General features: G+C 36.8%; 1 protein-coding gene across 3 annotated transcripts; it reads left to right on the forward strand.

Moving 5' to 3' along the window:
- Window positions 1–1150: 1150 nt before the first annotated feature.
- On the forward strand, window positions 1151–17753 carry LOC146137496 (scavenger receptor cysteine-rich domain-containing protein DMBT1-like). 3 transcript variants are annotated; one of them, XM_083393784.1, is made up of 11 exons: window positions 1151–1233; window positions 2785–2978; window positions 3788–3950; window positions 7567–7766; window positions 9108–9267; window positions 10314–10364; window positions 11058–11239; window positions 12492–12666; window positions 15282–15475; window positions 15800–16018; window positions 17428–17753. In XM_083393784.1, the coding sequence occupies exons 1-10, from the start codon at window positions 1173–1175 to the stop codon at window positions 15983–15985; spliced, it is 1566 nt and encodes a 521-aa protein (XP_083249910.1). In that variant the 5' UTR covers window positions 1151–1172; the 3' UTR covers window positions 15986–16018; window positions 17428–17753. The 3 variants fall into 3 exon arrangements, with proteins under 3 accessions (XP_083249910.1, XP_083249912.1, XP_083249911.1); XM_083393786.1 differs by having other exon boundaries at window positions 17431–17753; XM_083393785.1 differs by having other exon boundaries at window positions 17436–17753.
- Window positions 17754–18166: the final 413 nt, after the last annotated feature.

The following is an 18166-nucleotide window of genomic DNA, read 5'->3' on the forward strand; positions in this document are numbered from 1 at the left end:
TTAGCGTAGTTCGCAAAGGAACTGAAAGTAAGTAGAACGAACTGTTACCAGACTTGCGTCGATTAATTAAAGTTCGACTACGCTTTATTTTGCAAATTTAATGCGTGTATGGCTTAAACGCACAATACACATCCAATGTTCTGCCTTATTCAAAAGGAACAATTTAATTGCCCAAGGCGATTTGCGGATTTGTTGAAAATGCAACAAAACATAAAAAACGCAAATTTGACAAACTGCTAAACAATAAAGCGTATAGATTCAACGAAACACTGAAAATGTATCTTACGTTTAGATCGATAAAAACAAACTATCCTAAAAGAGACTATCAAATGTGTTTACCAATATTTGTCTGAAGCGCAAAAAGTTTCCACTGCGGTTCTTGACGATTTCTGAAAATATTCCATGACGTCACGAATGCGGCATCGGTAAGTGAACAATCGAAAGGAACTGGAATCACGAATTATGTTGTTCTTCTGATAATTGCAAGTTGATTGAACCATGGTTTGTGTTACGCATACCAAAAAAAACATGTTTATTTGCTTCAACCATTTAAAGTGAACCTCGTGAAACTTTATTGTGATAAGAATAAAGGTTTATTTGTATAAATGAGGAAGGAAATAAGTTGCTGTACAAGGATTATAGCCAAATGCACTTTCGAGATAGCCCCGGGCCAAAAAACAAAAAGAATCTAGGCAGCGGCAGTTAAAGCAACAAGTTCGTATCGCGTCCCTGATTGGCGCAAAACGAACCAATCACAGGCCGCCACTGATCATCGACAAGATCTGGATTTACGCCACCCAAAATGGTGGCGTCGGGCTGGGTCCAAAAAGTAAACAAAACTCTTTCCTTGCAAGAAGAGAAAGCTTGAGTTCTCGGGTTTGCTCTGCAAAGAGCTTTAAAGAAAGACTTTGAGATGGCGCAATATGCAGTTGACCAATCACAGGCGGCCCTGTGGCCAGACCTAATACGACCAGGAATCCACCATCTTACTGCAATCATAAAATGCGGAACTGCAACTTTGAGTGGCTTTACTTGGAAAAAAAACGGGATATCGCGATTCCATGGGCGATTTTGGTTCCCGTTGTATATCGCTATAAATTACGAGCGCATAAGAGGATCAGATCATATATTGTTGTTGAATCCAGAAGTCTGACAACAAACCTATAAAGAAGATGATGAAGATTATGCTTTCGGGATTCGTTCTCCTTTCAGCGATGATCTACTCCGTTGCAGGCAAGTAAACGAAATAGTTAAGTTGTGAAGTTGGGAATTTGCTTTTATTTTCTTTCAGAGACTAAAATATGGGGATTTTTGGATTTTTTTCATGCCCACAACAATCCTTTGAAAATGTATAGTGTTTCTTACACTAAAAACTAACAACATTTGTTTGCGAAGCTTGACATTTACTTAAAAAAATATATAGCTTAAACATGTAAAAATGCATTTAATGATGTGAAACGAAAAACAAATAAAACATGTATAAAAAGGTAAAGTTTCAACAACGATTTTAGCAGTAGAAACAAATCCTAAGTTTAAGCGATAAACAAGATATTTACCATACGAAAATTGCAATTCCGGCAAAAAAATGCGATTTTTAGGCTTTAATAAGGCCTTTAAATGATCTCGAAAACCTTTTCATAGGTACAACTTCGTCAAGATAATTGCCACTGTTAGGTTGGCAGCGGTTTTTTAAAGGTTATAATCCAGGGATGGCGAACCTTTTCATCGCGTGGGTCACAAACACGAACTTAATCCATACAAAATTCACAAGTGGGTCATATATTTAGTTATATGCTAATTTACGCAAAACTTTGATGCTGCGTCGTTTTAAGTGATATTGCTTGAGTTAGTAATTTAAGGTTTTTGATTTCCAAAGTTCGGATTTCTACGAATAGGAAGAATCTAAATAGTTTACAAATGCTTCAGTATTTTTTGTTCAGCACAAAGCTGTTTTCAGCATGTTTTTTCAGAATATTTAGTCTGCGAACTCCTAATTAATATTTCTTTCTTAAAGGATCGCCACCCTTTACGTTTTACAGCGATAAATAAAATTCTTTTAGTTGTCTGCCTTACTGCACGCATTTGTTGAAGTGCAGTTAATGTAGGCCTTACTCATCACCCCTCAGACACTTTTGCATAACCCGAAGATTGGAAAACCCCGATTCAAACAGTATACTGTGCTATCTAACAAGAATTGATTTTTTACATTATCCTTTCCTGATAATGATTGATAACATTTCGGCATTTCTAGACGGACAAGTGGGTTACTAAAAATGTGTGGTGGGTCAGTGGTTCGCCATCCCTGTTAATCGATTAAATCAGATAATCAATTCCAATTAAAATACGGCTAGAATGAACTATTTACCAAACGAATCTTTTGTATCGTAAACATGACCTGGTAAAACAAATTGTTAAGGGTTTTTAACTTTTTACGCTAAGGCAGCGATTTATAAACATTTTACCTTTTTGTGAACTTCATTACGCTAAGGCAGCGATTCCCAAACTTTCGTATTTTTTAATTTGTTTTTTAGTATTCTTATGATAATGCAGCGTTTCCTAAATTTTTTTTTATATATATTTTTTTGACTTATTTACCCTTTTTTAAAACTTATTTACGCTAAAGAAGCGATTTTTTCGTTTTTTATTTTGTTTCAACATTTTTACGCTTAGGCGTAACTTTTTTACTGCGTATACGTTCAAAAAATGATTTTACCGCCGAACGTCGTTCTGGACCTATCCGGCTTAAACTTTTACTACTGAAGCAAACAAAACGTCCAATTTCAGCGCAAAGCCGACCAAAGTGCGGCGGTTCCTTGTCGGCCACCGGTGCCACGAAAACCTTCGGCACCCCTAACTACCCGGCCAACTACCCCAGCCACCTGAACTGCGTGTGGGTCATCCGACCCAGCATAGCCGGTAAGCAGGTCGAGGCTCAGTTCACAAAGGTCAAGTCCGAAAGATGCTGCGATTTTCTAAGGGTAAGAGCACTGCCAAAAAAAAAACGATGAGCTGCATTGTAGAAAAATCCTTTATAACGAGAAATTGGATAGATTTTTCCTATTTGTCTTTTTTTTAAGAATAAAAATTTAGTTTTATTGTAAAAATTAAAGAAAAAACAATGTTTGAGAAAATAACGAGTTTAATTTTTTTAAACTTTATTTCAATAAAGTTTATGTCTTTTTAAAAAGTATTAAAAGGTCAAACAAAACAAGACCACCATTTTGAACCTAAATATTTTATTTAGAAATACAAAATCCCAAACCATTATTTAAAATGATTATTACAATTAAGTGGGCATTTTATAAAAACAGCCACATAAACGTAATAATTTCTAATAAAAAAAATTCAACGATTTATGCACTCATTGTACAATTTATCGATAGTTCAAAATTTAATAAAATAATTTTTTTTTTAAAACGCACTTCATAGACTAAACTCCTATAGTGAGATCCCAAACCATGGCTGAAGTGTTGAGATTAATTTAATATTAATTCGGCATCCATAACACTCTTATATTCAGTGCCGAATTAACCATTAGCCTGGAAAAATTCGCTATATCCTTAGACCCCTAAAAAAAACTTGGTTGGCAAAATGAGGCCCTACTCTAGTAACTCCCTTGGGCCTACAATGCCCTTAATCCGACACTGCTTGTGTCGGACAAGTATCAAAGCTACAACTTAACTCCAGGTGTCGGTTCCGATAGGATATTATCGAACCTCCGTACACGAAGAGCTTGGAAAGTACTTTGTTAAACCCACTGCTAAAGCGCACTTTGTGGCATTCTTAGGTTAGGGATGGTGACAGCGCCAGCTCCCAGGAACTACTGCTTCCATTGAGCGGCGACGGCAACACAACTTGGAACTTCGTTTCAACGTTTAACGCCCTTTATATCGAGTTCAAGTCCGACGACTCGATCGAAAAGAAGGGATTTAAAGTCGAATACAGGATGGGTAAGTGAAGGGCTTACAACGGGTCTCTGGGCGGTTTAACGCAACTCGGACAAGAAAGAGTTGAGTTGGTAATAACCAGTGAAGTAATGACTTAAATTGATGACTTGACTTAAGTCACTGTTTTCAAATGAATTTCAGATCTTTTCGACAAAATTACTTGACTTTACTTAAATCTTTTCAACAAATTACTTGAGTTAAAATGAAGTGTTTTTATAAATGCTGTTTTATTTACCTTAATTTTTGCACGTTGTTATTTTTAGTTTAATTGTTGCTCATAAATGGACCAAGTTTACAATTTAACATTTGCTTTTCATGGGAGGGACTTGACTTGGAATTGACTTGCTCTTAAATTGACTTGACTTAATATTTATTGAAAAAGACTTTACTTGGACTTAAGTTATTTTACAAATGAATTTACTGGAACTAAAGTCATCCCGAAATGACTTGTTTAAAACACTGCTGAAACCTAAAATCAACTTGCGACTTAACGAATTTATAACAAAGGTTAAAAATAAAAAAGGTTATTTGGAAATTACTTAAGTCCCAGTCATTTTCTTTGTAAAATAACAAGGCAAGCCAAAGTCAGTCCAAGTCAATATTAAGGCAATTAAAGTGATTGACATGAAAATAAATTAGTAAAAATAAATGAGTAAAACCGTCCGATTAATAACTGAACTAAAAACTATCAAAAAGGCAAAATATAGCGGTCATATTGTTCGATGTGGCACAATTTAGAATTATATATAAATAATGAGAGGACAGAAAGTATAAATCTAACAATTGTGGTACGCGAGGCCTTTAAAATTTTAGAAGGAGGTTATTAAATTTAGCAAAATAAGATTGCCAGTGTCGCAAATTTTTGTCTCTCTCTGCAACATTGAATCAATATAATCCAAATTTTGCTGAGGTGTTTTCGTTCTTTGTATGGTTTCCATGGGCATATAAATAAATTTAAACATAATTGTTTTATATGAAACTATGTCTGGCATCACGAGACAGTTACTAAGCGATTAAGAGGTATATAAATGCCTACGCGACCAAAACAGTTTGAGACAAACTGGCTTAAAAGTATTACGACTGTACTAGGTTGGGCGGTATTTCTATATAACTGTGTAAAATAGAGGAAACATTTACTTCTAAGTTAATAGGTTAACAAGTTAAAAACGTATAAGATAGCAAGATATTTCTATTTGTTAAACTATACAGGCTAACAGCAACCCTCGTGGCTTGGTTTTGCGTTTAATTTCGCAACCTGTGTAGCTTAGCAGCTGGAAGCATAGTGCGTTTTTTAAAAGCGGCCTTGCTTTTAAGCAATTGTTTTACAAAAGTTGTGTAAGGGCTGCAGTTGATTACAGTCTACTGCAAGTTACTTGTTCAGCTTAGGTTTGTGTTGGTCAGTTGTGGAAACCGTTCATGTTATACTTGCGTTTTTAGATGTGCAGTGTACAGTTTAGGTGACAACCGTTTTGACTATGATCGGTTACATTTTGTGAAACCTATAAACTAGATAGTACAATCTAAGGTCATGTGATCACATTTCATTTTGTTTTAACGAATCTCCCAAGGTGATGAGCAATTTGAGTTTATGTAGCCTATACTCAGTATTGCTGGCACTTGACAAAATAGTAGTTCTAACAATGTTTGGGCAAACTTATGTCAGTGAGTGAGGTAGGAACGTGTTATTACCTATTTATTCCAATAGGCTTCATTCTGGTGCTCGTAACACCTGTTAATCCCTTACAAGTGCTGTGCAAAGGTTTGTAAATACGCGATCAAAACGAACAAGAAAAAGCTTACCTAAATATACTGTATATAAACCTTTAACTTTATCAACGCATATAGTAATCGTGAGAATCGGATTTATAAGCCTGAAAGGCACGTTTGAAATAATAAGGATAATAAGCTTTCTTTCTAAAAAGCAGAGGTGTAAATAAACAGCTGCCTAAACAGTTAGTCTATTTTTGCTTGTTTGATGACGTCATGTGGTGTCGAGTCGAACTGCCGCACTTTGTATCTAAAATGTCGGGAATCCTTATCAGAATGAAACACAATATATCCGGCATCCCCAATGTGATACTTTACCAAAAATTGTTCAAGTTGAATCATCAAAACATAATAAATTGTGGGTTGTAATACAGTGGCGTATCCAGGGGGTTTGGGGGTTCGGACCCCCCCCCCTCCCTTTTTGTAAGTGATATTATCGTTTTTTGTTCGTTTTTGTCACGTTTTAACTCCTCGTCCGAAGCTGCGTGTTTTTCAATGTAATTGGGTCACGTGTCTTAAGCTAATGCGAAACCAAAATCAAACGCAAAACGCCGTTTTTCGTTTCTTGTTTGGTCGACCGTAAACGCAGGATGTTTTTTCGCTTTCGCATTTCGTTATTCTTTCGGGTTGCCTGATCAGGGTGTGTGTTCTACAATCAACAACAATAAATTAAGCGGTCTCCGCCTTTTTCTTTTTTTTTTTTTCTGAAAACCTCGAGTTAGGCGGTGCCGATGTTTCTCGCTGTTTGCTGTCCGCGTTATTATCAGATGTCGGTATAAGACAGGGTTTGGCAACGCTGGATCGGCCCACCGCCTCTTTCACAAACTATACACTAGTCCATTTCAAACACTTTTTGGCCATTTTACTACAGTACGTAAGTGCAAAAAATTATTAGCGCTTTGCGCGAAGGATCTTTCTACTTCCGGTTTATTTACGTTTTAACGCTGTCTTTTGAACTACCTCAGCGCTTCTTTACCTTTGCGCCGTGGAAGGCTGCCAAGTGCGTCACGGACAAACAGAAAATGTGGTCTAAAATATTGGACATATATTGTTTAACATTTTTTTATTTTTTATTTTTTATTTTCGGCAATGTAATAAAAACTTTAAACGAAATGCCGTTATACCAAAAAACAATCGCGCGTAAGGGAAAGGTTGCCGACCCTTAGTGTAAGACGTTTTTGCATTTTAGCTGACTTTGGCACACAGCTCCAAAATCAATCACATTATTTCACGGTCTAGTTTTCGTTTTTCTTCTGAAATTAACGATTGCACACTAAGCGGTTTCGCAGCTGGCGCCTGGCAGGAGTGTCGACGACGCGTGTTCGCTTTGCGTCTAAAGGTTCGCTTTTACTGGACGTTAATTCGATGTTTCTGATGATTGTTTTATTACTTATAACGTCATTACAATCGCTATTTTATGACGTCATATCCGTCACTATTTTATGACGTCATTAACGTCAGACGGAAAATGGGGAATTTCCTAAGTTGAAAATTTGGGACCCCCTTTGTGGATTTCTGGATACGGCTCTGGTTGTAAAGCAAAAAAAAAAAAATTTAGCGCGTATAATGACATTTTCTAAAACTAAATGCGTGTAAAACTGCAAAACGATCAGCTAGATTACAAACCACGACTACATAGCTTAATATAGTATAGAAGTTGTAACAATGCCGTCCTATATATTCTCAGACTAGCAGGCCTACCACTACTACCGCTTTGGTTATAGTATCAGACGATAGTAATACTACTTCTCTTGGCTTCGGGTATTGGCTCCGATCCTATACTATCGAACATTTCTGGGTAGAAAGCATTTTCTCTACATTCGCTCTACTAATACATGTACACCTTTTTTAGCTATTGTTAGTGACAGCACTTGCGGTGGCACGATCAACCTCGATAGAACTGATCCCAGCTTAATCTCGTCACCGAACTACTCAAGCGGAAAATACCCATCTAATTCCTACTGCCTATGGACCATTGTAGCACCGTTCGGCAGACAAGTCAACCTCACCATCACCAAATATCAGATAGAATCCTGCTGCGACAGTTTAGTGGTGAGATTTCATTTTTTCTTCGGCAACATACAATGTTTAGTGCTGGTACGGCAATGCTTCTTGATTAACGTTCAGCACGCTGCCTTTTGTAATTGATAAAACTGGTGCCACACTTTCAGCTAAATTATCCGTTTAAGAAAAAAGTACTTTACATACAAGTGCTCTATTAGCAGCTATACAACTTTTGATTACAGCTGATACTTTTGCATTTGCTTAATACGAATTGGGAAGACGGTAATGCCAGATTTGTTGCACAATGTTCCGAAAAATGTGCACGCGAAAATATGCACCAAATGTGCGCACATTTTAAAATTACTAGTAAAATATGTGCGTACATTTTAAAATGCCTTCAGAAAACCTTTTAGAAAAGGTAGTTAATGCGGGCACAACTCCTTTACCATAACTCTAACACTGTCTCCTACTCTTATATTCTTAGTATCTCTTACTCTTAATATAACTCAACATGTGCTCACATTTTAAAGGCAGTTTAAAATGTGCGCACATTCTGAAAAAAAAGTGCGCACATTTTTTAAATGGATTTTAAAATGTGTGCACTTTTTAAAGGCATGTTGAAACGTGCGCACACTTTTGGCACATTTTTGCTCACATGTGCAAATCAACGCTACGTCCCCTGTTGAATTAGGGGTAACTGTGTGCTGTGGTTTTTCGGAGCATCTTAAAACCGACTTTTAAAACGTTTAAGTTGTTTGCAAAATCAACAAAAAGAGACTATTTTGATCATAAAACCACAGGCTGGAATAACGCGTTTCGAACTTTAATCTCTTCATAGGAATAGCGCACCTCTGTATGAATGAAGACCTAACGCAAACTATATATACTTATAGACAACAACCCAACTACAGAAAATGTTTTTCAAGATTTTGCTGAGCTTTTAGCAGAATACACAACAATTTAGTATTTTGTAGGGTGTTCTGTGTTTGTGATATAGGGCTAAATTTTAACTACTGTATACTGTTCTTGAAAATCCGTTTTTGGATATTTTTTTGGCATTCACCGAATTTTACGGCATTTTTTTAAATCAGTTGTTTCAATTATAATTTTGGGTTTTGTTTCGCTAAGCTTTTATCAGAATACACAACAATATTGTTTTTGTGTAGGGTGTTTTGTGTATGTGATATAATGCTAAATTTTGCCTATGCTTAAAAAATTCGTTTTTTAGAATTTTTTTTGAGACTCATTGAATTTTACTGCGTTTTTTTAAACCAGTCGTTCCAATTCTAATTTTGTGTTTCGTGGAGCTACTACCCACATAAAACGAATCGTGCCAGGCTGGAAACAGACCAAACCAAATGACCACCATGTTTTGTCTGCCAACGACAGATAAGGGACGGCACCAAAAAGTCGTCCAAGTTTATTGGCTTTCTCTTCGGAACGGAGAAAAAAATTAAGAGCTACGTTTCTACCGGAGGAAAGCTGTTTCTTCGTTTCCGTTCTGATGCCAGCTTGGAGTTTAAGGGATTCATTGGCTCGGCCAGATCAGGTATGATCACGATCTTGCGATAATCATTGTTAAATTGACAGTCGCAAATTAGTACTTAATCTCTTCGTGTGATATTTGTGCATTGTACCGTGTCCCGTTTCACTATGTGTTGCTATTAAACAACTTGCTCTTTATCGATAAAAAAACTCTGTCATACAGTCCTGTGTTGTAATTACTTAAGTCAATATTTTCACTTAAGTGACTGTTTTTAAATGACATGACTTGACTTAAGTCTTTTGGGCAAATTTACTTTACTTGAGTCTTTAAAGAAGTGATTAGACTTGGACAAAAGTCATTAAATCGAATGACTTGGGTTTAAGTAAGTGTTTTTATTAAACATTTTCTATTTATTCGGGTTATTTGTCTATAATTTTGCACGTAGAACAGTTTACACGCTATATGGTGAATAGTTAGGGGCTTTAATTTTATGTCAATGACTAGGCTAGGAATTAAAATGCGCCTATAACGACTTGAATGGGACTTGACTTGGACTTGATTTGGCCTGACATTTTTTGTAAAGACTTTACTTGTGCTAGAGATATTTTGGAAATGACTTGACTGGAAATAGTCATTTCAATATTAAAACACTGAATAATTCTACGAAAGAAACACACATAACCCTCCGATCTATTTTAATAACGACAACATTTGACCCTTGAAAGTACAAAAGTTACGGCGTTAGGTCCAAACCATAAGAAATATCAGAATAAGTTTAACAGCTTTACCATAACTTCAACATACTGCAAGAAAGCTGAATTATATCCGAAAAAAACTATTTAAATACAACAAATATAATTGCACGTTTTGGATAATGGTCATTGAAAAGACGTCAGGCAAAATCAAATCATCGAATCAATAACGTATTTCAATTTGGTGAAATAGGAGTGCTTATGTTGATATATATGAGGTTATTTCTTCGATTTATGTAGTTTTATAAGCTCGTGCAATAAACTTCGGAATAATTTTCTAAGATATATCCAATTTTCTTGTACTTTTTCTCTTGATTTGTCCAGATGAATTACAAAGTGTCAAATTATATTTTACAGTGTTTGTCCCCAAAAGACCAGTCCTCCCTACTCAGCGACCATTTCCATCAGGTGTGTATTTTATCTTTAATATATTGGTAGCTGTTCTACTTTTGCAATTAGAACTTTTATCGCTGTAAAACAACACACGATCTATGACCCCCCAACTAATTATATTTTTGCCCTTTTTACACGCATCGCACTTTGCTTAAACTTAGATAAAAGGACGTATCTTTATCGAAATCCCAAACTATTTGCAGCAGATTTCTGCTTGTTTATCACTGTCCCGCTTAAGCGGATATAAACAATAAATCTTAACAAAAGTTTAAAAACCTAATTCGAATAATTCAAACTGTGGAACTGACGATGCCAGTACCGTATAGGTGAAACGTTTATTCCTTTAAAAAACGTCAGATCATGGTTACACTCGGGTTTTTAAACTTTGAGATTATAGCTTAAATTAATTTTGTTTGATAATAGTTTTTGTCCATGGAATCCTATTTTAAGCAGTGTTCTAGCTATTTATGCATCAAATGTGTTATGTATTTTTTAATTTAAGCGTTTTGTCAACTTAAGTTTACGCATCTGTTTTTGTCGTATATTTCAGCACGAGTTCGTCAAAGGGCCGGATTTTAGGAAGATTAATTCGTTGATTGCTATGGTGCAATTTTGTAAAATCATCTCTATTTACATGACTGTATATGGTGTATAATTGTTTGTTTCCACATCTTTGCATCGTCTGTTTTTTATTTTACTTAAATCCAGGAGGTTGTCAAAAAACCCTATTGGTTCCTCGGACTGGGCACGGCACCTTCACCACCCCTTTCTACCCCAACAGGCACCCAGGGAACCTGGAGTGTTTCTGGGTGCTCATAGCCCCTACCGGTCAGAAGGTCCATCTCTGGTTTGGTTTGATTGACACAGAAGAATGCTGCGACTGGGTCAAGGTTTGTCTTGTTATATTAGGCCAGTGGTTTTGTACTATTATTTGATGGCTCGTGGCATCAGTAAAGAATAAATAGGTTGCAGCACACTTCCGAGATTTTTTTTTAAGTTAAGTACTATAATGCAACAAAAGCTATTGGAACAACATCCTTCAAACCTACACAATGTAGGAAAAAATATTTTGATTTATATAACTCAAATTGTCCACAAAGAGTTGTAATAGGCTTACCAATTGGGCAAAAAAATAGATACTTAAAAAATCTTGAATGTCTCTCGGCACCCTTGAGTAGTAGAAATTGTACCCCAGGTTTTCGCGGCACCCTGATTTTTCCCTTTTGATATACTTTCAATAGTAAAAAAATAAAATAAGAAATATAAGAACTCTACTATTTGAGCTTCGTAGGTTCAGATGTGAGTAAGTAGGAACAACCATAGCACCGTTGCCTGCAGAATTATTTCATGACTAAAAAAATACCGTTTTGTAGAAAAAAAAAACTCTTATTGAAAAATAACTTACATATTTAAAACAGGTTCCTCTGGCAATATATATTATTTTCTACCAACGTTTCGGTTTACTATCCGGCAAGCCTTCGTCAGGGACTGACACACAAAGCCAACAAGACATAAAGTAAAATCACAATAAGAAAAAAGGAGATAAAAATGTGCGAGACGCGTTCAAAATTCACAGCGATAAAACAACGTTCAAAATATAAAGCGATAACACAACGCGCAATTTAGTGGTTATCTTTTAGCCCTGTCGGTACGGCGCTGGAAACAAAAGGTCCGTTTTGATGTTCATCGTATCTCTTTTTTTCTTAGTGTGATTTTACTTTGCGCCCTGTTGGCTTTGTGTGTCAGTCCCTGACGAAGGCTTGCCGGATAGTAAGCCGAAACGTTGGTAGAAAATAATATATATTGCCATAGGAATCTGTTTTAAATATACTATGCCTGGTAGCAACAGCATATTTATTAAATAACTTACATATTTGCCAAAAAAACTGTCTATTATTCAGATGTATTACAGAGAACTGTGATATGTGTTTATCTTAACGTTGTAACATCTGTTCTGAACAGAATGGGCTATGAATCAGGGCTGCGGAGTCGGTTGCAATAAAAACAGTCTAAACCCGAGTCCCTAGTCTAACCCCCGATAAAATTCCGTGCCGATTTCGTTGATTCCGACTCCGACTTCGCAGACCTCGCCAGCAAATCAGAAACCTCCTAATAGCTTGTAAGTTTTGTTGTACATTTTAGGTGCGCGATGGTCGGAACTACGACTCGCCAAAGATCGACGTGATCAGTGGCAGCCCGTTTAAGAATCTCCTCAATTATGTTTCCACGTCCCGCGTGATGCGAGTGGAATACGACACGGACGGTACTCTAAACAAGCGAGGCTTCCGAGCTTACTACGAGACATACAAATCTGGAGGTAAGTGCTGTAATTGCCCCAAGTCTGCCGGAGTGCTTGTAGCAATAGATTCCCACACAGCTTTTCTATCCGAGGAAAAGTTTTCTTTTTTGAAAATACATTGATGCACCACTAAAGAATGCTTTACAATGGAGTTTTTGTTGTTTGTTTTACTTCACTGTTTGCCAAACGATGCTTGGCGTAATTTGGTAATTTGTTTGAATTAAAACTTGCGAAAAACATGTTTACATAATATTGATCCGTAAGTTACTTAAGTTTTAAATATTTATCGACAGTTTTATCTTTCTATAACAGGGGTGGGCAACTTCTCCAGTCGGCGGGCCGGATATGGTAAAATGAAGTACTTGGCGGGCCAGATTCAAAAAACATTTTACGTTTCGTGTATTCTCTAGAGCAGGGATGTCCAACATTTTATTATAGTGATTAAGTATTGCTCTTTAGAGTTATACGGGCCTTTAGAGTTATATATATTTTTTACCCATACTATACTATTAATGCGCCCCTAAAAGCTAACTGGAACATTTTAATTAGGCTAATATTGAAGGTTTAAAATACTACTTGGGAGTGAAAATGACTAGCGGGCCGCACAAAAATTTCAGACGGGCCGCAATGTGGCCCGCGGGCCGCAGGTTGGACATCCCTGCTCTAGAGTCTAGTCTAGACGCTGTCAACGGCGATTATAAGGAGCTTACGGCTGTTTAAAATTATCTGTTCGACCTTAAAAAAACGCAACATCTCGTTGAGGCATTCAGGTCACATGATTTCAATTGCGCGCGAAACGCTATGGAATTGCGGTGTCACAACAACCTCTGTGATGTATCAAACACAAACTGTTGCACTTCGTTGGATGTTGAAACAACTTTAGTTTTCGAAAATCTATTTTCTAATTATTTAACCTTGATTTTGTTTGAGGGAGGGATTAATTTTAAAATATATCCTACACTACGGGGCCCACAGTCACGATTACGCTGCGCGTAACCTCGCTGAATATTGGCCTAAAGGTGGCCTTGAATAACCCTGTAGCGCATTTTGACCAAGGCCCGCACGTTTTACTAAGGAATGTTACTTTTGCAACTTAACGCAGTTAAGGAAATTAGTGGCTCGCCCAATACCGCTTAATTGACACCTAATTGTTAGGTTAATGTTATCACGAGACGAAGCAATTGGTCGCCCGAAAAACTGCAGACACTGCACTACCCGGCTACATTGAAATCAAGCACTTTTTAATGTGTTTGGTGATATTTGTAGTAAGATTTCGCCGGTTGTATGAAGTGTGCAATGACTCTGCCTGTTACAACTACGACGGCGGAGCGTTCCTTTTTTTGAAACCTTTTTTACACGAGGCTAATAAAAACGTTCAATAGAGCGACATGCGGCGAAGAACGCTTGACCGGCTTAACGCTAATATACGAACACCGGGAAATTAAATACTCCGTTGATGATAATATTCAGGATTTCATATCAAAAAAATTTGGAGTAAAATTAATTTAGTTTAAATGCGCATTGCTGTAGCTTACGAGCCTGTTTGAGATTACTTGAGTCGGTGACAGGCGAACTGCTAATTGAAACAACAATAACGAGTGGTGATTATGCGGCGGCGATAAGCAAAGCACCGGCGTGTTTAGTATGCCAGGTGCATTGTTTCCTACATATAACATAGTTTACTGATATATAAGGGAGTGTCAAGGCACCTCGACTTCGCCCCAACGCTACGCCCTTGCATTCAGAATCCTTTAATTTTGCGACACTCCTTGTCAGCTTTACATTTCATAGCAAAATTCCTATTGTAAACTGATAAAAGTTTTAACCCAAAACCAAGAATCTAAAAACACAAAGAAAACAAAGAACTAAAGAAACCTAACAATCACTATAAATTGACGTAGTAAGCAAATAGTGGGGGATTGCGGCAAAATGTGGCCGCGGGCCACATTATCATGTAAGATTGGAACTGTCTGCGGGCCGCTCAAAATCCCGTCGCGGGCCGGATCCAAATTCGCTTTGAAAATAGACAAAATGATGTTGATCGGAAAATACAAACTAAATACCTTTATCGATATGCTGTCATATCGACAGCAATACACAGTGTTTTAATGGCTTAAGTCATTGGCTTGACTTAAGTGCACTTAACTCACTGTTTTTAAATGACATGACTTAAGTACTCTGACAACAATGACTTGACTTGACTTAAGTCGTTTAGACAAATGACTTGACTTGGACTTAAGTCATTTTGTCAAATAACTTTTTTTAAATGAAGTGTTTTTCATTAAAATTTATTTTAAGTTTTGCACATTAAACAATTTTATTGCTGCATATTGCGTTTGTGTTATTTTTTTAGTTAAATTTTTGCTTAAACAGATTACTTTTATGTCAATAATCTGCCTTGAAATCGACTTGCTCCCATAATAACTAGACTACCGATGACTTGGACTGGGAATTGACTTGTTTATTTTGCAAAATACTTGACTTGGACTTAAGTCATTTCAAAATGACTTGTTTGCAACACTGGCGATGCAACCCTAGTATAGCGTACGATCACCGATACCAAATACAAGCGTCAAACCTATTATTAACACGGCAAGAAATAACGGGCGAAAAAATACATTATTTCCATTCAGACCTTAAAAGGACTTCCAAGTGCGGCGGGCGTTTGAAGGCAGCAAGCAAAGTGCAGTACTTCTCTTCGCCAAACTTCCCAAAAGCGTACGACGTTTCTAGCCGGTGCACTTGGAGGATCACCTCACCCTCAGGCACCCAAGTCAAACTCGTCTTCCTGACCATACACACCGAGAAGAAGTTCGACACCTTGACCGTAAGGACGATCGTCTACTTATTTTGAAGTGGTGTAGATATTAAACGCTTCATCATTGTCAGAGTAAAAGTTGTCTGTTGTAGATTTTACTCTGATCTAATGAAGCACGACTGTGTGTCTTTTTTCTCTAATTATGATGACTTGACTTGGTAACTGATGACTTGGACTGGGACTTGGTATTTATTTGAAAACAATCGACTTTGATTAAAGTTATTTTACGAATGAAAAAAATGACTTGTTTACAACACTGGTCTTTACTCAGTTGGGCTGCTCTACTTGCTTTTTAATTTGCAAATTGCCAAAATCGTGTTTTCGCTTGCACAGGTCTACGACGGCAGTTTCTTCGGCAAGCAGCTCATTAAATTCACCGGCACCTATCTCACCGTTTATACAGTTACCAGCAGTAGCAACGGCATCAGAGTAGTGCTATCAACTGACGCACTCGTTTCGTTCGCCGGGTTCCGTGCTAGCTACGTTATTCAGCGAGGACTCAGCACCAAAGAAGGATAGGGCTCAGGCAACGGCCTGCCGGGGCCGTAACAGGTTCGAAATTTTTGAGAATAATGTTTGAAGGTTGTGGTAGGTCGTAGTTAGAATATCAAAGCCTATACAGAAGTGAGCTTGGTATGTGTTTCCACAACAGAATCTTGCCCTGCGACAGAACACATAATGCCGACGATAAAAGTTCTAAAATTTAATAATAGCTTGAGAACGCACCGCTTCGAACCAAAATCAATGAAAGATTCATTCGAATTAAAAAAACTGATAATGTCACTTATTTATTTATTTATTTGGCGAAATTCATTTTTATATTAAAAGTTTAAGACCTTGCTGACTGATTTTGCTTCGAAGCTGTGCTTCACAAGCTACCACACAGAAGTGGGTATACTTTTGAACGCTTCGAATAACTCTTTATTCACTTTCAACATCTTGTTATTCTTCTGTATGGGCTTTGATATTCTTAATAGGTTTAAAATTGTTTGCTGAACAGTCGGCTTTAAACTAGTGGTTCTTAAACCTTTTCTTTAACGCGTCTAAATGTTTCCTTTTGTAAGTTTGTAAATGCGCTGTAACACTAAACTTTTTTCTCAGTGAAACTTGCGTAATCGCAAAAGTACGATAATATCGGATCGGAGACGTTACCCGATGCCAGTGCTAGTATCGGTACTCGTTCGATAGTGGGACAGTACAGCTGGCGGTCCGATTCCAAATTAACATAGGAATTTAGCCATGATTTGCGTTCTAAAGCAGTGATTTCCACCTTGAAATGTAAATGTATTAAGAAAATAGTTAGCTAAACAACTGAAGGTAACTAAACTTCATAAAGCGTAAGCAAATGCTGGCATAATATCGACTTCATCTATTTTGATTAGTAATACCGTTATTTTGGGGCATGGTAATGACGTCATTTGGTATCCAAAAAAAAAAAATGCTCGTTGTCGATATGGGAATGAAATGTCAAATATAAAGCATCTCTATACTTAACAATGAGCTACCAATCAAGATTGAGTAATATAGCGATATAGTGCTTTATAAATAAACAAAATAATTAAGGGGAAGCTATGTTAATTGAAAGTCCGGGTGTTTTGCTCAATTTTTCTAATAATCACTAAGCTTAGTATGTGTATTCACAACAGAATCTTGCCTTCCAACAGAAAACATAATGCCGACGATAAAAGTTCTAAAATTTTTAATAGAACCTATTTGAATACGACAAACTGATGATGCCATTTATATGGCGAAATGCATATTTGTATTAAAAGTTTTAGACCTTTGCTGACTGATTTTTGTTCGGAGCGGTTCGCTTCTCAAGCTTTTAATCACTAAGTTTGTTGTTTATTAAGGACTTTGCTAACTGTATAGAAAAGCATAAACTTTCGCTTTACCAAAATATTACACGGTACTGGCTTAACCAGAGCATTGCTCCAAACAATATGTCTTGTGTTTTTTAGCAGGTGAGCTGATGTGTTGTCTTGGATCCGGCCAGACAAGAATCCAACACATTTAATTCTTTAAAAATGATGCGACCATCTTCAGAATTCTGTAACCACCAAACGACTTGCAGCGTAGCATTTGATCCTGTCAATTTATTTGCTGATACATATCCAATTGTTTTATACCGTATTGTGAATACGGCATATCGCGTTTCGATGCTTGTCAAAAATCATCTTTGTTTTCTTACATATCAATGCATACGCCGATACAGAACTATGAGCCTTCCATTGTATATAAGTCTAGAATTGCACATCCTTTCTTTACGCTATTGGAAATAAACCAAATCGCATCCAAAATATGTGTGCGTGTTTTCAGTGCAGACAGAACCGGAATTTTATGAACCGGTTAAAGTTAATTTGAAAAACAAAGCCTTGAACCCGAACCGAATCTCAACCGGAAAAGTCAAGTAGTTCGACTTTCTGCCCCTGTATAATTTGGGTAGTTTAAAAAAAGTATTGCAAGATGCTTTCAACTACGTAATGAAATTTAGCGTACATTAACAAGAATATCTATACTTATTTAGTTTTTATACAATTTGGTAATTTTGTCTGACAATCCAGATGCGACAAACTAAAACTGTACAGTATATGAAATAGGAAAACGGCTTAAATCAAACAAACTTAAAAACACTGTTGAACAAGGTGGCATATTTGGTAAAATCGGCAATTAAATTACAGATAAAAACTTTGGCACACA

Source organism: Ascidiella aspersa, chromosome 7 (assembly GCF_963924565.1).
Source record: "Ascidiella aspersa chromosome 7, kaAscAspe10.2, whole genome shotgun sequence".
Lineage (NCBI taxonomy): Eukaryota > Metazoa > Chordata > Ascidiacea > Phlebobranchia > Ascidiidae > Ascidiella > Ascidiella aspersa.